General features: G+C 39.4%; 3 protein-coding genes across 4 annotated transcripts in view; 2 read left to right on the top strand and 1 right to left on the bottom strand.

Moving 5' to 3' along the window:
* Positions 1-274: 274 nt before the first annotated feature.
* LOC148300139 (protein CFDP2-like) lies at positions 275-5,958 on the top strand. Its single transcript, XM_088275205.1, has 2 exons — positions 275-1,337; positions 5,954-5,958. Exons 1-2 carry the CDS (start codon positions 275-277, stop codon positions 5,956-5,958), a joined length of 1,068 nt encoding a protein of 355 aa, XP_088131331.1.
* Positions 5,959-6,962: 1,004 nt separating this feature from the next.
* Positions 6,963-17,172, bottom strand: eEF2 (eukaryotic translation elongation factor 2). Its single transcript, XM_088275207.1, has 6 exons — positions 17,096-17,172; positions 16,447-16,661; positions 13,619-13,812; positions 11,391-12,094; positions 10,811-10,912; positions 6,963-8,594 (listed from the first exon to the last, which is right to left on the bottom strand). The coding sequence occupies exons 1-6, from the start codon at positions 17,096-17,098 to the stop codon at positions 7,278-7,280; spliced, it is 2,535 nt and encodes an 844-aa protein (XP_088131333.1). The 5' UTR covers positions 17,099-17,172; the 3' UTR covers positions 6,963-7,277.
* Positions 17,173-17,733: 561 nt separating this feature from the next.
* The window catches only part of LOC148300134 (uncharacterized), a 151,316-nt gene continuing 147,702 nt past the window's right edge, over positions 17,734-21,347 (top strand). Inside the window, exon 1 of one of the 2 annotated variants that reach the window (XM_088275194.1) lies at positions 17,734-17,879. The gene's annotated coding sequence lies outside the window, so the exon portion shown is untranslated. Of the gene's footprint in view, positions 17,880-19,821; positions 19,983-21,347 lie in introns of those variants that run through there. The other variant, XM_088275193.1, reaches the window with a different exon arrangement.

Here is a 21,347-nt window from a genome sequence, read left to right as displayed (position 1 = left end):
CAATAGCTTTTCTTCAAAATGCAAAAACAAAATTTTCTGCCCTGTAGCGGGGTTGAGCCGACCTGTTGAGGGGTCCTCGGACCTCAGGCCTCGGGAGCGCAGGGCCAATCACTCTGCCTCCCTAAACCCTTTGATTACGATAAGTCCACGAAATGCCTCGGACACCGGCTTCTCTGGCACCCCCCGACCCGGCTGTGGTATTAGGACTGCGCTCACTAAACGGCTCCTATCCAACAATTCATCTTTCCGCATTGGAACGTACAATGTGCGGACAATGCAGGTCCACGGAAAAGATATTCACGCGACTCGTATCATGGATGACTACAAGTTAGATATCCTAGGACTGAGCGAGTCGCGATGGAAAGGATCTGGAAAGAGGTTGTTGGATAGTCACATGTGTCTGCACTCCGGCCAAGAACGATATCACCGTCAAGGGGTGGCAATTCTCCTTTCAGAAAGAGCAGCAAAGTGCCTGCTTAGTTGGGAACCAATTTCTGAAAGGCTTATACGCGTCACCCTCCAAACGGCCGATAGTTCTGTCACTGTCCTACAGTGCTACGCGCCTACCGAAATTGCAGATGCCCAAACAAAAGATGCCTTCTACGACTCTCTCCATGCGGTCATCGCCTCTCTCCCAAGAAGAACCCGCGTGGTAGTATTGGGAGATTTTAACGCGAGAGTCGGAACAGACCCATCACTTGCCCCAACGGTGATGGGAAGGCACGGCTATGGGCAAGCCAATGGCAATGGAGAAAGACTGGTCGAGTTCGCTAGTATTAACGACCTTGTCATTGGCGGTACGCTATTTCCCCATAAGTCCATCCATAAGTACACCTGGACCTCCCCTGACGGACGAACAAGAGCGCAGATAGATCACATCCTCTATGGACGTGCTAACCGGCGAGAGCTCCTCGATGTCAGGTCCTACAGAGGGGCCGACATTCATAGTGATCACGAGTTACTCGTCGGAAGAATCTGTCTGCAGCTCAAACGTCTGCCGAGATGTCCTCGGCGGAAGAGAATCAACTTAGACAAGTTGAAGAGTGCCGAAATAAGATTGAGATTCGAGGAAACGGTCGGACAACGTGTCCAGCAAGACACCGATCCTCAGCCCATTAATGTTGACTCGATTGAGGCACAGTGGGCTAGTCTCAAATCGGCTCTCAACTCTTCCGCCAATGAGGTTCTTGGCCCCAGGATAGGAGAAAGACCCCATTGGATGTCAGATGAGACCTGGGGAAAGATGGCTGAGCGCGCTCACTTAAAAGCACTGAGGGACAGTGAAAGTGACCCCTACCAACTGGACACCCTCAGAGATGACTACAGGCGCCAAGATCGTATAGTCAAACGATCATGCAGACTCGATAAGCGCCGTCATCTCGATTCTCTTATTGTAACGGCGGAACATGCTGCCCAAGGAAATAACACGCGGAAATTATTCCAAATAACAAGGAAGATCTGCGGAAAGAATTCGGTAACCCCTGGAGCTGTGAAAAACACAAATGGAGTTACCGAATCTGACGCGGATCGTGTAAAGGAAATATGGCGTGATCATTTCCACAGGGTCTTGAATCGCCCTCCTCCTCCAATCATCCTCGATATTCCCACGGAGGCTGCGTCAAGCATTCCGCGGGCGGTCGCCATACCTGATGGTCCACCGACACAGGCAGAAATTATAGCTGCCGTGTCGAAATTGAAAAATGGGACTGCCCCTGGTGTTGATGGTATCCACCCGGAATTCTTGAAATGCAGCGTTACTGGCATTATTGGCCCTTTACACCAATTAATGTCCAGTGTGTGGGAAGAAGAGCGATGCCCTAGAGACTGGGTAAATGGGGAGATTACCGTGTTACATAAGAAGGGTGATCCACTCAACTGTGACAACTACCGCGGCATTACGCTACTCAGCGTACCTGGGAAGGTGCTTGCCCACGTGATCTTGCAGAGAATCCGAGCCCCCATTATGCAGGTGCTCAGAGAAAACCAGGCAGGGTTTCTGCCTGGCAGGTCCTGTGCGGATCAAATCCATAATATTCGCCACATTCTACAGCAGAGCCAGGAATTTAACAGTTCTCTGGCGATGTGTTTTGTAGACTATGAGAAAGCGTTTGATAGTCCGCACAGGCCCACACTCTGGAAAGTACTAGAAGCTTATGGGGTGCCTGCGAAATTAGTGGAGCTAATTAAGTCCCTTCACCTCAATAGTGAATGCCGAATGAGAGTTGACGATGTTGTCACGGATTGGTTTGGGGTCTCTACCGGAGTCAGACAAGGCTGCGTCCTTGCACCGTTTCTCTTCATCATCCTCATGGATTTCATTCTTCGAAAGTCATTACCATCTGACCGAGGTATATCCATCTCCCCCTCCCGGAAACTCTGCGACCTAGAGTACGCAGATGATGCTGTTTTAATTGATGACTCCGTCGAGGGTCTTCAATTGATCGTCGACAGGGTAAATAGGTACTCTACGCACATGGGGCTTACAATAAATGTTGCAAAAACCCACGTGTTGTGCAACAGCTCATGCCTAGATGCCCAACAACCCTTGACGTTGAGCAACCAGCGCATCGAAAGGGTCGAGAGTTTCAAGTACTTGGGAGTGTACGCGACTGAAAATGGCAGCCTTCAAAAGGAACTGGGAGTGCGATTAGGACTCGCTGGGTCCGCATTCAACAGTATGAAGGCTGTCTGGAGATCGGATTTATACTCGGTGAAAACCAAATGCCGCCTATACAATGCCTGCATTGCTCCTGTTCTCTTATACGGCTGTGAAACATGGCACCTTACAAGGGCCCAAAGCAGCCGTGTACTAAGCTTTGAGAACAGGTGTTTGCGGAGAATCTTAGGCGTGCGGTGGTTTGACTTTGTGAGGAATGAAGAGATAAGGCGTAGGACGCAGCAAATCCTGGTCACAACTGTCGTCAAAAAAAGGCGATTCAGTTGGCTTGGCCACGTACTCCGCATGCCTCCTGAGAGCCTTAATCAAGCTTGCCTCTTTTACAAGGCATCAGGTTCGCGCCGCCCAGGACGACCATTGCTGACAATTCGTCGGCAGTTCTCGTCAGAACTTCGCGACGCGGATCTGACTTGGGAGGATGCAAGGGAGCTGGCAGCCGACAGAAAAGCCTGGAGACAGTTTGTGGACTCCATATGCTCCACCTAGGGAGCGGATATGGTTATTATGTAGCGGGTAAATATTAAGTTAAAAATATGCCGCTTTTGCTGGGATATAGTACATTTTCCGGGCATTCCGAAAACATGCTCAACTGAAAATTGTCGATTTTTGATTTATGACGTTCTTGAAAGGAGTGAGCGATATGGCATTCTAGTTGACTTACCTCTTAAAGTGACTTTTTTTCTTCCTTTAATAATGTTATTTCTTTCCTTTCAGCATCTGTAAAAAAAAAAAATGTAAAATATGAAAATAAATAGTAGAGGATAAATGGGATAAAATGCATTTAATCAGAAAATTGACATCTTGTAAATCAATTTGTTCTTTTTGACAACACATATATTTCAGAATACAGGGGTCTAGATTCAGCCATCATTCGATTTTGAAATAAAGATTATCAAATGATTATTTAAAATTCACAATGAAAACTAACGTTTTATGACAGGATTATCATATTCCAGCTAGACTCCGAAATCAGAGAATATTAAGGAGGTAAGAACAAGTAAAAAATCCATTTAATTAAAATAAAAATTAAAACTATTTTCAAATTTTGTTTGAATAAAAATACAATAAAAAATCAATAAAAAAACTATATGTAAAAAAAAAAGTTTATTTTGTCCGCCTCCGTAGTGTCATGGTCATCACGCTCGGCTACATTCGGGAGGTCCCGGGTTCAATTCCCAAGGGGGGTAAAATAAATATAAGTGATTTTTCACTGTAATATTTAATAACCCTGGACTGGTACCTGAAGCGGAGGGCTGATCAGCTTTCCTTCCTGTGTAAACGATCAAGATAACACTGCATTTATATGATGTAGTGCCCTATGCACCATTGGGGTGCGTGTAAGGGTTTTAATAATAAAAATATGTGAAAGGAAAAGGGTATATAAGAAATCCCTTTTATAAAAAATATCCAGTCATTTCTTCTTCTCTTTTAACCCTTATCCGCACCCCAATGATGCATAGGGCACTGCATCGTATAGGAACAGTGTTATCTTGATCATTAACTACACGAAGGAAAGGTGATCAGTCTTCCGCTTCAGGTACCAGTCCAGGGTCATATTAGATAAATATTAGACTGTAATATCATTAATATTTATTTTCACCCTCTTGGGAATCGAACCCGGGACCTCCAGCATGGTAGCCTAGTGCGCTAACCACTGCACTATGGAGGCGGCCAGTCATTTAGGGTCTCTTATATCCGGGTTTGACTAACTGTTTAATTCGAAATCGGCATATCATCAACATTTACAATTTTTTTTTTTTAAAGATATGATTTAACCGAATCCACGCGGCTCGCATAACCGTATGTGTTTTCAGAAAACATTCCCTGTACGCGGCTGACATAACCGTTTGTGTTTTCACTTTACTCCAAGTTTCGAACCTCAGTTCAACTTGGAGGGATTTTTTCATGGTGTGGAACTTTGGATAAAATAATAAGTCAATCATTGGCCTTATGACATCTGTTGAAATATCTGACTAATAATTTGTAACATCACAAGGATAAATAAAAGAACAGATCCCTCATTTTTCTTGCGGTCGGTAATTAGTCTGCGCCATAATCATGCCCTATATCTGTCTCACTCTCGACGCTACGCATCGCCAGTGGGTAAGAGTGACACACGATGCATGCTTTGATTTATTTATGTTACGATCTAATTTGTTTATATTATGATATATTTCAAGAATAATGTGACAAGTGTATTATAGAGTACCAAAAAGGCACAATGAATCCCATTGAACGTTTTTGTTTTGGAAAATAAATCGTTTCTTCATAGTAATCATTTTAAAAACGACGAAATACAGCCGCGCACGGGCGTCTCTTAGGAACAAAGTTAACGCGGTTAAAAGGTTAAATATACAAAAAAATATTTTGCATTATTAATTGTAACTTCTCAGTGAAAACAAATAAAGATTATTGGTAAACCCTTATCCGCACCCCAATGGTGCATAGGGCACTGTGTCTTATAAACGCAGTGTTTCATGATTGTTTTACACATGAAGGAAAGGTAATCAGCCCTCCGCTTCAGGTACCAGTCCATGGTAATATTGAATAAATATTACAGTGAAAAAATTACTTATTTTTATTTTTACCCCCCTTGGGAATCGAACCCGGGACCTCCAGAACGGTAGCCGAGCGTGCTGACCATTACACTACGGAGGCGGACATAAAGATTATTCGAACATTTTATTTAACATAATTATTTATTGCTCTATCAAAGAAATTTTTAGTTTAAAATAAAATAAACATAATGTTCGCTTACATTTTCAACGACTCATAATGCAGTCGCAAGTTTTCAAGTCAGCAGTTGAATCTGAAAAAAAAACAAAAATATTTCAAATACACTTTGAAAAAATTGAGAATGTAAAGTATAAAAGTGATTGTATCAGGAATCAAAATGCTACAAACTTATATATTTCAGATCAGGTCTGTGATTAAATTATCATCATAAAAAAGATAAAACACATTTGGGATATGGCATTCTAGTTGACTTACCTCTTAAGTGATTTTCTTTCATTCATATTTCCTTTCAGCGTCTGTAAAAAATAAATAATTAGTAAAAAATGAAAATTAGGGGATTGATATGTAAATGCAGTTCATCAGATTATATGACATCTTACTGATCATATAATTATTTCTGACACTGCAATTTCAGATGCAGCGTTGTCAGAAATATGCAATTTTTCATAATTTGATTTTTAAATAAATAAAGATTAATAAATAATTCTTTAAAATACACAATTAAGACTAAAATTTTGTGACTGAAATGTCCTCTTCCAGGCTAGACTCTGAAATCAGAGCAAATGAATGAAGTAATAATAAAAATTAAATTGTTTGAAAAAACTTATTTCGGCGGAGAGAATTAACCCTTTCCGGTCCCCCAAAATTTAAAAAAAAAATCTAGGTAGACAGTTACATCCCAATTGGAAAATAAATATTTTGTCCTCTGCTCCGCATACTGTTGTAATAGATGAGTGACAAAAATGTAAGCTTGGAATTTAAAAAAATAATACTAATAATGAAAAAAATGGCGAATAACATCCGAATGAGGTTCAACATTGGACCTGTATGGGTTAAGAGAAAGACACACCAATGTCTTTGCAAACAATCTTCGTCTCTTCCACATTCATACACCTCCTTATACATACCTGCCGATTATTCTGACTCCTGACCTGACCATGCTCAAGTATTTAAAATACCTGATCATGCCAAGTTTTCCTCAGTCTTTCTCTGCTTATATTACAAACTGTTTTAATGTTCCTTTTTCACTCGTACTATTCACATGCCCAAACCATCTCAACACACCTTTAATTATTTTATCGATAATGCTTATCTCAGCCTTGCATCACCATTTGAACATCAATAGTACAATGTTTCGAGCATTCTTAGACATTCATCTAAGAGAACACATTCATCTAAGAGAACACATTTCAACTGCGTTCAGTCTACTTTTATCCTTTTGCCGATTGCTTTTGCTTCACTTCCATATATTAGAGTCAGAACCAGGACTCCGTTTTGTACTGTCAGTATGGCTTTACAATACAAAAAAAAATACCTAATGCTATCACAAATTAGAATTCAATTATCTTCCAGTCATTTGTTGAAGTAGAATTCATACCGTACATTCCGATGCCCGAGAGCCATGCGTAGATTAAATGAGAAATATCCTTACCCGTAATGAGTCCTCATCTCTGTGAGGGAATGTGAGGGTGTGAGTGGGGAGCGGGAGAGTGGGAGGGGAGGGGAGGCTGGCTGCAGAATGGCCGAGCTGGATAACAATACACTCTGCTGCGTGATCACATGTTTATTGAGAGTCTCTCGTTTTGATGTTTTCGTTTAATTTAACAGAATTGTACAAAAGACAATGTACACCGCCCATCGCATATTTAAAATTTAATAAATTAACATTCCATTGGCCCCGAGCGGTGGACTCTCGAGCTGTGTGGATGGGATGGTCACAAGGAAGCGCTTCGGCCAATATGTATATATATAAAATGTTTCCCGCGCAACTCAACCGCCGTTCAAATTATAAAAAAAAAGGAAATTAAAATATCTGTCCCCCGTGGGAACAATCTGCTTGGAATAGTGGTGGTGGTGGGTGGAATTACAGCTTGTCCAGGTACTGCGCCAGGTCGGGCAGGCCCTCCTTCAGCCCCTTCCGCTTCCTGATGTCTTGCACCACGGTGTAGGACTTGGTGCCGTTGTCGGTGGGGTCGCCCACCAGGATCTGCCAGTGGTCGAACACGCACTGCGGGAAGGCCTGTCCGCCCGTGTTGGAGCGCAGGTCAGCCGTGAAGCCGAAGGACTCGTTGACAGGCAGGTAGGCCTTGACCACGAACATGGGCGTGCCGGCCACCTGCATCTCCTCGAACACGTGCCCGCGCCTTCGGTTGAGCACGCCGTAGATGCCGCCCACGGCCACCTCGGGGCACTGGATCTCGCACTGGTAGACGGGCTCCATGAGGCGCGGCTGCGCGGTGATGAGGCAAGCGTACAAGCAGCGCCGCGTGGTGGGGATGATCTGGCCGCCGCCGCGATGGATGGCGTCCGTGTGCAGAGTGACGTCGTAGATGTTGAAGCGCACGCCGCGCAGGTTCTCCTCGGCTAGCACGCCCTCCTTGGCCGCCCACTGGAAGCCAGCCACCATGGAGTCCTTGATCTCGTTGAGGTACTGCACACCCTTGGTGCAGTCCACGAGGATGTTGGGCCCGTTGCCGTCGGGCCCGAAGCACCAGATCTTGCGCGCCTCCGTCACGTCGTAGTCGTACTTCTCGCTGAGGTAGCGCGCGCGCGTCTTGAAGTCGTCGCGCGGGTTGACGTGGCCGTCGTCGATGTCCTCGGCCAGGCCGTCGGGCATGGGCTGCGAGCGCATGTACAGGCGGTTGTGCTTGTTGGGCGACTTGGACAGGCACATCTGGTTGGACTCCTCGGCCACCGTCTCGCGGTAGGACACCACGGGGTCGGACTTCTTGATGGGGATGCAGGCGTGATCCTCCTCCAGATCCTTGAGGCAGATCTCCAGATGCAGCTCGCCGGCGCCGGCGATGATGTGCTCGCCCGACTCCTCGATGATGCACTGCACCATGGGGTCGGACTTGGCGAGGCGCTTGAGGCCCTCCACGAGCTTGGGCAGGTCGGCGGGGTTCTTGGGCTCCACGGCAACGCGCACCACGGGCGACACGGAGAACTTCATGACCTTCATGTTGTGCGCCTCCTTGAAGGTGGTGATGGTGCCGGTCTTGACGAGGAACTGGTCCACGCCCACCAGGCCGCAGATGTTGCCCGAGGGCACGTCCTCGATGGCCTCGGTGTAGCGGCCCATCATGAGGATGGTGCGCTGGATGGTCTTCTCGCACACGTCCTCCTTCTTGCCGGGCTGGTAGTTGGGGCCCATGATGCGAGCCTTCTGCCCGGTGGCAACCTGACAAAGTAATCTCACCATTATTATCCATTCGCATACATCATTATTATCATAAACCGTAAAAATCACAAAAGGTGCCTTATGAAATATAACTGCGAGACAATGATTGAAAATTTTGAATCGATTCCTAATTTTCAATAAGTATGTCATTTCTTAAATTTATCTACATACTTCAATATTTAATTGATATAATTTTATGAAAAACATTAGATCTTCGTATCATTTTTTAAAAAAAATCAAACTATCACTGTCTTGAATCTTATTTGTATGTGAAATTCTAGTTTAATTTTAAATATTTATTCGACTTGTGATCCTTTGAATTTCCGCTTGCATTATCGCTATCCCATAAATACACAATCAGTGTCCTACATAAATAAATCATTTCTTCAAAACACTCAACGTGGTGGAGAATGTCCAAAGGTTGATAGAATGTGGTACTAGCACGCAGCGGTAATTACTTATCAGTCGTGAGTCACATTATCTAGACATGACGCGCTAGTATCATTTTACAACCAGTTGACAGACAGCTGCAAAATTGCGTAATGACATCATTTGAAATTGGTGCATTTGCACGTATAATTTTAAATTTGGCAATTATTATTGCCAAATTTCTGACAGACATGCGTCTGTAAGAATAAGACCAAAAGAATAGTAATTAAGAATCAAACTGAAGTGGTAGACTTTCACTTAAGCGTAAGAGAATAAAAAGGGACAAAATATATCATTTCTTTTATTTAAGTATTAATACTATATTAAGGTTTAAAAAATTTATATACTAGTTTTGGAAGAGCATTCCTTCCATCAATGGGTGATTTAATATTAAGATTACCGTAGAATGGGGCTACTTGAAGTATAATGTGTTACTTGAACCCAGTACAAAAAAAAATATTTAGATCTGTATTTGGTCTACAATAATGAACGTATCGTGACAATAAGTGTCACCTGTCAGGGAAACGATGAATTCATTATTGTAGACCAAATACAGATTTAAATATTTTTTTTATACTGAGCTCAAGTAACACATCAAAGTTCAAGTAGCCCCGTTCTATGGCATATGAATATGGATAATCATTGAGTCGCTTAAAATTATTTTTAACAAACTACTGTGAGATGACATGGATTAATAATGTATTTTTTTTGTGTAATCAAATATGACGACATTAAGAATTAACCTTTCAGCTAGCGATATTTTTATCAACGTGATTTTTTTCTTCTAACCTTCACCTGTACCTAACAGTGTATAGGTCACTGCATCGTATTGCCAGTGTTTTTTTTATTATTGAATTACATGACGGCAAGATGATAGTCCTGCTCTTCAGGTGAAAATTCAAATTTATTATAGAAACTATGTGAAGTATATTCTAATGAGTAAAGGCAACTACCCGTACCTCAAGTTATGACTGTTTGGCTTAACACGGCTCAAAGCATTCTTATAACTTGCCCCTATCATATACAATCACAGTTTTTACTTAATCTCTTTCCTTTTCCGAGATATTCACTATCCAAATAGCCGCAAAATTGTATTAATTTGATACATGTTTTGGCAAAAAGCATCATCATCAACTCGTTTATCTCAAAACTACTGTCTTTAAATTGCGGCTATTTGCCTTTGCATATTACGCTCACTCCTTCCAATGTCATATATCAAAAAACTTGATTATTCAGATTTTGTTAAAGTTTGAAAATATAATACAATGTATTAAAAATAAATATCATGCCACTTATTGAACTTTTTACTGTGCAACAGATCTTTTTAGGTAAAACCTGAATGTTTTTTCTCCATTTGAAAAATAAAGTATATTTAAAAAAATAATTAAAAATACCTTTTCTTCAAAATGCAAAAACAACACTTTCTGCCCTGTAGCGGGTAAATATTATGTTAAAAATATGCCGCTTTTGCTGGGATATAGTACATTTTCTGGGCATGACGAAAACATGCACAACTGAAAATGGAAGATTTTTGAAATATGACTTTGTTGAAAGGAGTGAGCGATTAGTGCAACTTGACATACAACGGCTGATCAGACTGCATCGCTCATCAATGTCACGGCTCTTGTAAAAATGAGTAGACCTTTTAGCGGCACATAGTGCACACTGGTTGTCGGTAAACTCGTGGGGTGAGCCGTGAGAGTTGTCAGTGATTGCATTTCATCATCCAGCAGGGGCGGCGGTCGGGGTGGGACAAGGGGACGCGCGGCGAGATGGGGACAGCTTACCTTTCCTGAGAACACACGTCCAAAGGCATAGAAGCGGCCCTTGTCGGAGGTGGGCACCATCTTGCTGATGTACATCATGAGGGGTGCGTTGGGGTCACAGTTCTGGAAACAATATGCGCAAATTTAATATGTTTCCTAACTCTATAATACTGCACTTATTTTTTATTCATTTAATATAGTTATAAGAGTTTTTTTTATAATTTATTTGATTTTCTGGATATTTCCCACTTCACAATCTTAAAATGAATTGCGCTGTTCTCTCCAATAAAGAGACTAAGCTCTTGTGCTTAGAGAGGGACTGATTATAATTTCATCTTATTTTTTGACTTCTCATTTTGATGGGCATTCACGTAAATGGGCCTGCCCAGACTTCCATATTCTTCTTCATCTTTGATGAGATGTCAAAAAATAATATGAAAATAACTCCTGTAATTGGAGATAATCCAGATTTTGTGAACAAGTATTTGGACACACTCATAATTTGTTTATACTTGTGGGTGATATATTTTAGTGAGGATTATTGAAGTATTTAGTTCCAGAAAGTTCTGTTTGGTATTGTAAGTTGCTGTGTAATATTGACCTTGATGCCGATGGCTGCCTCGTCGTCGTGGGGTCCCTCGTAGAGCATCTCCATGCGGTACTTCTGCGCCACGACGGGCGACGGCAGGTGGATGGCGATCATCTGCAGCAGCGCCTCGCCGGCCGGCAGCCAGGTGCGCATCACCACCTTCAGCAGCTGCTTGCCGTCCTTGTCCTTGTCCTCGTGCTTGAGGCTCACGCCGATCTTCACCAGCAGGCTGTCCACCTCCTCCTTGCGGTAGTTCATGATGGAGTCAAACACCTTGTAGACGGGGTCCAGCACGTACATGCAGAAGGAGCGCTTGTTGTCCGCCTCCTTCTGCTTGGCCCACTTCTTGGTCTTGCCGTTGAAGAAGTTCTCCCCCCACAGCTTGTTCATGAGCTTGACCACGTCGATCTTGAACTTCTCGGCGTACATCTCCGAGAACTGCTTGAGCGTGAAGGCCCAGCCGTGCAGGCCCGAGCCGAAGCCCACCGAGCCCTTGCTGGGGTCCACGCGCACCTCGCCCATGGGGCCCGAGTCGTCCGAGTACGTGGCGATGATCACGTTCACGTTCTCCACGATCCTCTGGAAGGTCTGGTACAGCTCCTCCGACCCCAGCTGCAGCTCCAGCAGCGCGCGGTCCATCTTGTTCATGAACAGGATGGGCTTGATCCTCTCCGCGATGGCCTGACGCAGCACGGTCTCGGTCTGCACGCACACACCTGACAACAAATGCGCATTCCTTAATAATACAAACTATCGTCACCCGATGGCGCATAGAGCAGTGCTAAATCAACATTATTTATATAAAAGGAAAACAAAAAAATGGACCACTCGAGATTCTAAGATTTTCCACTGGAATATTGTTGCGGGTATTCTGGCAGCAAATGAATTAAGACATTCCAAATTAATAAGGAAATTTATGAAGATACACCAGATTTATGGTCTGAATCCGTAAATGAACGCACTTATTATTGTATTATAACTTTACAACACAACTTCCCCAACCAGAAATGTAAGACAACTAAAAACTATCTAGTCATGTTGAAATATACCAACAACAAAAAAAGGTATTTTCGACAAATCAAATATAGTAAAATGATTAAACATATAAATGTTTGTATCCAGAATGACGTAGCGTATCCCGCTGGGACATAGAGATAGAGGTCCCGGGACAGCGTTTAGCCACTCTGGAGATCGTTCTGCTTCCATTGCACCGCCCACACCGTCACGGGCCCCCGAGCCTCCCGGGGGAGACTGGGGGGCCTGGGAGGGGCACGTGTTGTGCTGGAAGGGAGAGATACTACGGCGTCCGATTGAAACTATGAACACCTTTGAAAACTAGATTGCACGCATAGGTGCGTAAGTGTGCGCGAGTCAATGGCAACACTGCTACTGACGCAAAAAAGGGCAGATGAACACATTTTTGTCGGGCGTTTATTTTAGCAATCCCGACCCTAATTAAGTATACTAATCACAAGTATCTGCAAACCCATCTGTACAATGTTCTTCGGAGTCTCTTGCGCTCTACCAAAAGTAAGGAAATAGAATGCATATAAGCGTCTCCCGCTCTCTAGCAACAGTATGGAAAAGACGCTTTTAAGCGTTTCCCGCAAACAATGTGTCAATAAGGGACTGTTGTAAAATGCACGACCGTAAGAAACTCACATTTAATCAAAAAAACATTTTCAAATGTTTTTTGAGACCTTGATATAATATTTATTAAAAACAATTTTCCCAAAATTAAGTTAGCAGAGACAAATAGCTATACATGAGGTGCTCCGACTTTTTACGCAAGCTATTTTTATGTAAACCAACTGTCCAGATACATTGAGACAAGAAAAGTAGTAACGAAACTCCCCAATTGCCAAGACTAGCGCATGTTTAACCTCGGCTCGTAACGCATGTCTGTGCTGAAACCTTTAATGCATGTTGGTCTTTGGCTCGACTAAAAATCGCACGTGTTAAACATTTTGCGTAGTTTTAAGTGTGTAAATAGTGCTATGGTGGTGAGGGGTGGTATTGTTTGCATGCTGTGGTAGTGATTGTCCTGACGAAGAGACGGGTACGTCTCGAAACCGGTAGACATAAATATCTCGGTGAGTGGTTATATACTAATATTATTAACATTTTTGTAAAAAAATAAATAAGTAAAAATGACTAACCACAAAGTAAATGCTTTAAATATTAATAATATTGAGAATAATGACTATCAGCTGAATAGTTATAAAGTATGTAGAGCTTACCGGAGACGCAGTCCACGACGACGAGGGCTCCGTCAGTGACTCGGAGGGCGGCGGTGACCTCGGAGGAGAAGTCCACGTGCCCGGGGGAATCAATCAAGTTGATGAGGAAACCCTTCTCCGTCTTCTCGCGCTGGTCGGGATGCGTGATGAACACACAATCCTTCTCTTCCAACTCGAAGTACATGGAGATGGCGCTGTAAACAAAACACTTCTGTTAATTAGGCATCTTATACAAGGAGTGCAGGAACAGAACGGATGAGTCCATTTGTTTGATTCGGTAGGTGAAACTACAAGGACATGTTCAGATGAAGCTACACCGAATTACACATCTTCTTCTTTTTGTAGATCCTAGGGATGTTTGTGCCTCCGCGTGTTGCTCTTGGGATGTTGACTCCCAGCTGTCTTTCCATCTTTTCGGATTACACATGAATTGTGTAAAAAATGTAACCTAAACTATGAATATTACTTTTTTATTTAAGTTTTACTTGGTAAATACCACTATTTTGAAGTAAATTAAATAAGTAAATAAATTAAATAGTAGTATTTACTTAGCAAAACTAAAATTGAAAATGGATAGATTTACCACAAAGTGACTGCCGAATCAAGTAATGAAATTAAATTTGCAACTTTTCTTCTTCTAACCCTTATCCGCACCCAATGGTGCATAGGGCATTGCATCTTATTGACGCGATGTTATCTTGATTGTTACATACATGAAGGCAAGGTGATTACTCCTGCGCTTCAGTGACCAGTCCAGGGTAGTATGAAATAAATATTAGAGTGTAAATTTACTAATATTTATTTTCACCCCCCTCCAGGACTCGAATCCGGGACCTCCAGCTCGGTAGCTAAACACACTAACCATTACACCACGGAGACAGACTATTCATCTACTACTGTTATAATGCTAACATGTCAACAAGTTGCGTAACATTTTACCATATTTACACAAATAAATGTCACATGGCTTAAAACATCTGGATTTGATTCAAGTCCACATGTCAGTAAATAATTTTGATGAAAGGTTATAAGAGATACTGTTCATTGTTCTTTCATTTATGACGAGTCAAATTAAACTGACCACTTATTTTTTGTCTTCAAAACGGGACATCTACCAATTTTCACGTAATAGTATATATATTCAAGAAAACACATATTTTTCATAGTTTTTATGTATTAATAAAAAGAAATGGAATGTTGCTAAAGAAAATAAGAGGAAAAAATAGTATAAATATGAAAAAATTATGTTGTTTTGTACAGGACAGGCTATCTGAAAACGGGATGGTCCCATTCAAAACGGGATGTATAGTCACTTTAGTCATGTAGAACATTTTGAGTTTGTCCAAATACTTGTTCACAAAATCTGGATTATCTCCAATTACAGGAGTTATTTTCAAATTATTTTTGACATTAGAATTGGTGAATGTTACACGTGTGTAAAGTGATCCACCTCCGTAGTGTAATGGTCAGCATGCTCGGCTACCGTTCTGGAGGTCCCGGGTTCGATTCCCAGGTGGGTCAAATAAATATAAGTGATTTTTTCACTCTTATATTTATTCCATATTACCCTGGACTGGTACCTGAAACGGAAGGCTGATCGCCTTTCCTTCATGTGTTAACAATCAAGATAACACTGCGTTTATATGATGCAGTGCCCTATGCACCATTGGGTGCGGATAAGGATTTGTAAGTGATCATAAACCAGACTATGACGGTCGTCAGTCACGTAAATGCCCAGACATCCATATTCTTCTTCATCTTTGATGAGATGTCAAAAAATAATACTTTGGTCATGATTCAAAAATTATTTAATAATTTTATTATAGTCACCATGCTTGAAACCAAGTTATTTTAGTAAAAGCAATCTGCTTACGCAGGCGCCTTTGCCAATACAAAGAAATAAATACATTTTTATCTGCTAAATCTCAAACCGTTTAATTTTTTCAATACTCATATGGAAAAAAATGGATCCTTTTGTTAAATATTCATTTGTATTTCTAATACAATGAGGTGATTTGTATGAGTGACAACCACATAATACAGATTTTTTTAAACTGATAGCAAAAGACGTGAGATAAGCATGGTGAAATATTTATTTGCAAAATATGGTGTAATATGTTTTTAAAAATGTAGAATACATGTTGAACTGAGAGGAATTATGAGAATACACATTTATTGATATGAAAAGATTGAGATAAGAATGGTGAAAATTTTATTTAAAAAATATGGTGCAATATGCTTAAAAAATATATACATTTAAAACGGACAAGAATATTTAGAATACATAATTTTTTATTGATGTCAAAAAATGTGAGATAAGTATGGGAAATATTTATTTACAAAATATGGTGCAATATGTTTTAAAAAATGAAAAATACATATTGAACTGGTAGGAAATGTAATACATACTTATTGATATCAAAAAATGGAGATAAATATGGCGATTTTTTTTACAAAATATGGTGTAATATGCTTAAAAAATGTATACATTTTGAACTAACCAGAATTTTGAGAATACATACTTTTAAATTGACATCAAAAGATGCGAGACAAGTATGGTGAAATACTTATTTGCAAAATATGGTGCAATATGTTTAAAATATATATATATACTTTTAGAACTAACAAGAATTTAAGGAATACATACTTTTAAATTGATGTCAAAAGATGCGAGATAAGTATGGTGGAATACGTATTTGCAAAATATGGTGCAATATGGTAAGACAAAAAAAATGTCGAACTGATAAGGGTTGTAAGAGATAAAAGGTGAGATACGATATTGGGAGCTGGAAGAAGTTATGTGGTGAAGAGACGATTGGTTTACTCACGTTGACTTGATGGTGATGCATCTGTCCTGTTCATCCTTGCGGGTGTCTGTGAAACGGGTCTCTCCGGCCTTGGCGCCGGCAATGATACCAGCCTTGGAAACCAGAGAGTCCGTCAGGGTAGACTTGCCGTGATCCACATGAGCGATGACGGACATGTTGCGGATATTCCGCTTCTTGTCCATCATGCCGCGGATCTCGTCTACGGTGAAATTCACCTAAAACAAAGAACTCCCCCATTAGAACTTCGTGCCTCCGACGCCGAACACTAAAACCCGACGTTCGAAGAGATACGTCGCAAATTTTTGACCCGCGAAACTTTTGACGTAAACACCACTGGGCGACCTCGTGTATGTCAACGTGTAATAACATTTTTTCCAGGAGACTTCGTCGCACTTAATTAAACACTCGACGGAACGACGTAATTGTTCCCGAAACAAATTAATACCATTTTGAGTTGTAGCACTTCAACGCGACAGCTGGGGAATACACTCGCGTAGGTTCTTCATACTTCAAAATTATATTTCACTCGGTGGTGCAATACACGATTACGGGAACAATTCGCGATAATCGCGAATAATAAATCAGCAAACTTGTAGAGAGCACTTCGGGAATTATTTTTATATCAATATCGGCATATTTAGATACTCACCATGGTGGATGTATTCCGATTTCGCTGGCTAAGTCAAAATTACGATACGCCAGTAATGGCGATCAACCTGGGAAAGGAAAAGGCGAAAGGCACCGTTAAATGCCACGCAAGGAAATGCACTAGATCGCAGCACCGTCGGCCAATGAAATCGAAGTAAATATCCATAGACATCAAACTAACCACAACGAATCGATATCGAAAAGGTGAGTACTTAATTAGAATATAGATTTTTATATTTTTCGCAAACCAATATTTACAGACACGGTCATCAATAAAAACTCTAATCATCCAATTTCCCACAAACATTCCACTTTTCACTCAATGATATATCGCTTAGTAAATGTCCCGCTATCCAACTTTAATTCTGACACCGAACACAGATTGCGATGAGGGGTTAAAACTCACTAACATGGAGATTTTTTTAAACACGGAAGGCGCTTAAAAATATCCCTTTAATCAATAACCAAGTTAATTTTATTAAGAGTTCACTATTTGATTCAAAGTTGATTGCACAAGAATTGTTAACACTTAATTTAAACCCCGCCCACTCCTTTCAACCTATATAAACCGAACAAACATTAGCTAGCAACTTAGTTCATATCGGACCTCAGCCCTTATTGCGTGTTTGTTCTGCAATCCCAAGTGCATGTAAGTAACATTTTATTCAGTTATAAGTGTGTGAATAGTGCTATGTTAGTGACGTGTAGTATTGTTTGCATGCTGCTGTAGTGATTGTCCTGACGAAGAGACGGGCACGTCTCGAAACTTGCAGACGAAAATATCGGTGAGTGGTTATTTATTTATATTACTAATATTATTGTTAATAAATATATAAATGTAAAAATGACTAACCACAGTGTAAATGCTTTAAATATTTATAACATTGAATGTATTATAATTAAAATATTTTTTTTGAAATGCTGTTACTTTTATAATATGCCATGACCATTATTTTTTTCGTATTATCAAATGCTCTATTGAAAAGTTGTTGTAGATGTAGCTGGGGAAATACCTGGTTGCTTACAATCAAGCTAAAAATATATTAAAAATATTAATACACAAACTTGTGCGTAATGAACATTTATTCGACTAATTATGCCAAATATTTAATATTTATACATAAGTTTACGTGTTACTGCTAACGGTACTGGAACACTTTTCATTGGGAAGACGGAAACGCGCAAATGAAGATAATCATTTATTTATTAAAAAATCACAAAGTTATAAGTGTAAAATAACAAATTACACCAATATATCGAAAATTACAAAACACAAGGGGCGAGAAGAACAAAGCGACACCAATATAAAAACAGAGCGAGCGCGGTGTATACACGTTTCGAATCTTATTTAATCTGAGCACACAAATATTTGTCCGCCACCCCTTAAATACTATTTTAAAGGCGTTGCATGGGGTGGGGACAGTATTTGTAACATTTAAAACTTACTGAACTGCGTCTCTTTGTTCTTCTCGCGTACATTTATTAATACTATTTTTAATACATAATTATTCTGTAATATACACAGATTTTGGCCGAAACATTACGCATATTTTAATAAATGTACCCAGCTATAGATTCCTTAAAACAATATTATGGATCTAATTTAAAAACGTTTTCTTTAAATCAAAAATACTAAGCGGATATTTATTTTGATTTGCTCGTCTCATATGTGGGCACAGAGAAATGATTTTGCTGTAAAACACTTATATATGTAACGTGGAAAAATTTAGGGTAGCATTATTTTATACTGATTTACCTATACGTTTTTAAGCCAGTTGTTAATTTTAACTCTAAGAAAATTAAGGTTTTGATGTTAAAAAGCTGTAGCAAGTTTAAAAAAATTAACAACGTAGTTAGTGCGTTTGTAATACCATTATTTTTAAACAATGTTTCTACGTATTAATATTGAAACGGCGTCATATTTTCAATTTTATATTTTAGCGAAATTCTTTTCATCTCTCAGACTCTACATTTGTTTCTTTAAAACATATTATATTGGACATGTCTAGTTCACTCGAATTTCTGAAAGTAAATTTTTGATGGTAGCTTGTATTGTATATGCCTTTTTAATTCCAAATATTGGCATTTTAAAAATGTATTGTGCAACTCGTCTTACGTTCATATTGAAAATCAAATCATATTATTGCCAAAGGTCATGCAATGTGTAATAAAACTCAGTCTCCAAACCAAGTAACCTAAAAAAATTAGTTCATCAGTGAATGAAATTTTTTTATCAATTTTTTGTTAGCCTTTACATGCTTTCGTACAATTACAATTAGGGTAAAAGCTCTCAAGTAAACGGTTTTAAACGTAACACACATTGCATCAATCAGATGCAATTTTTAACCTGGATGATCGTTTCTGTTGTCATCGGCTAGGAATTATTTTTAAATCAATACATGTAAGGAGGCTAACAATGATCGTGAGTCGAAATTGCTTCAGTTTTTCTAGATCAAGTTTTGACAATGATCCCGGTTGAAATAAATGTGCTTGAGATAATTTTCCATTTGGCGGTATTCAGTATTTAAAGTAACAGGAACACATTATTGCCTATTTTCATTCAAAATTCTTTGTTATTTATTTGTAGAAACAGATTGCTTGCCCGATAAACCCAAACGAGTATTTAAATTTTAAAATATTATTGACTCACGGCCTGGAGCCAACACGTTTATCATCTCCGCAAACAGGTGTTTGTCTATGTTAAAAAATCTATGATTGTTTATAATCACAGAAACGTCAAAAACCGATTGTGGCGCGCTTTCCATACTTGACTTACGCAGGTTTCTCGTGTGCTCAGTAATTCAAAAAAAGGTTTTTGGTGTTCCAAATTGAAAATATTACCGACTACATTTTTGGGATACCAGATTTCATCGCTAGTGTGGTCAACTGTGAGTACCTACTTTTTGATGCCAAAAAAAACAAAAATATGCACTTGATATTTGAATAAAAAAATATGTATTTTTAAAATAACTGGACAGGAGGATAAATAAATTGTTCGGATAAATGTTTTCGGTTCTACCAGAAGGAAAAGCAATTGTTTATACTTACGAACTTTATTTATTATAACATATAACTTAATTTATTATTCATTATTTTTTTGCCCCAAAAATGTTAATAAATTGATAATTGTTAATTAAAGTGTCTCTAAAGTAAATTTAAAGTTAATTTATTTCACACCTAAAATTTTATTTAAAAAAACAGAAATATTTTTGTATTTATTATTTACAAAAATACTTCCAATTTCATACCATTTCTGTGAGCCTAAGCGGCTCAATTTTTTGAAATAGGTATCAAATTGTGGTAGAGTGGGTTCGAACCGATAAACTCTAAATCAAGAGTCTGCGACACTAATCACGGGACCACAATCTGACAGATAGAAAAGATATATCGCTCACTCCTTTCAACGATGTCATAAATAAAAAAATTTATTGTTTAGGAGATCCTTTTTAATGTTTAAAAATATAATACAATGTATTAAAAATAAATATCAAGCCACTTATTGAACTTTTTACCGTGCAACAGATCTTTTTAGGTAAAACCTGAATGTTTTTTCTCCATTTGAAAAATATTTAGTATATTTTGAAAAAAAATAAATAAAACAATACCTTTTCTTCAAAATGCAAAAACAACACTTTTTGCCCTGTAGTGGGTAAATATTAAGCTAAAAATACGCAGCTTTTGCGGGGATATAGTACATTTTCTGGGCATTCCGAAAACATGCACAACTGAAAAATGACCATTTTTGATATGACGTTGTTGAAAGGAGTGCGCGATATAATGAATGCTTTCCTTATCATTTAACATTTTATTTGTGTAATAAATACTTTTTTAACACGACACAAATGATAAATGATAAAGTGAGTGTTGTTATATTATCGTACCACAAAGTATGTAATCCATATATACTTATATTTAATTGAGTTTTTGAAATAACAATACATAGATTTATAAATCCCAAACATATTTTATGTAGTGTATAGCAATCTTGATTACTTTAAAATTTTCAATCTGCTGAATTTAATTCTACTTAAACCCTATATAGTTGCACATATTTAAGATGTCTAAATAGGGTAAAGCATATTTTTATGAAAAGAGAATATGGAAGTATGGGTCTTCATATAAGCCTAATTGTATTGGCTGGTTTAAGTCCTCATTTTATGCACTGTAAAGGTTGTGAAATGACTCCTGTCAGTCCCCACCATAATGCTCACCATTATGCTCAAAGATTATATAATTATGCTCATCATTGAAAA

This window comes from Brachycentrus maculatus, unplaced genomic scaffold (genome assembly GCF_059751285.1).
Source record: "Brachycentrus maculatus isolate JH-2025_06_01 unplaced genomic scaffold, ASM5975128v1 h1tg000817l, whole genome shotgun sequence".
In the NCBI taxonomy this organism is placed as follows: domain Eukaryota; kingdom Metazoa; phylum Arthropoda; class Insecta; order Trichoptera; family Brachycentridae; genus Brachycentrus; species Brachycentrus maculatus.
This window is presented reverse-complemented; position numbering and strand designations above follow the sequence as displayed.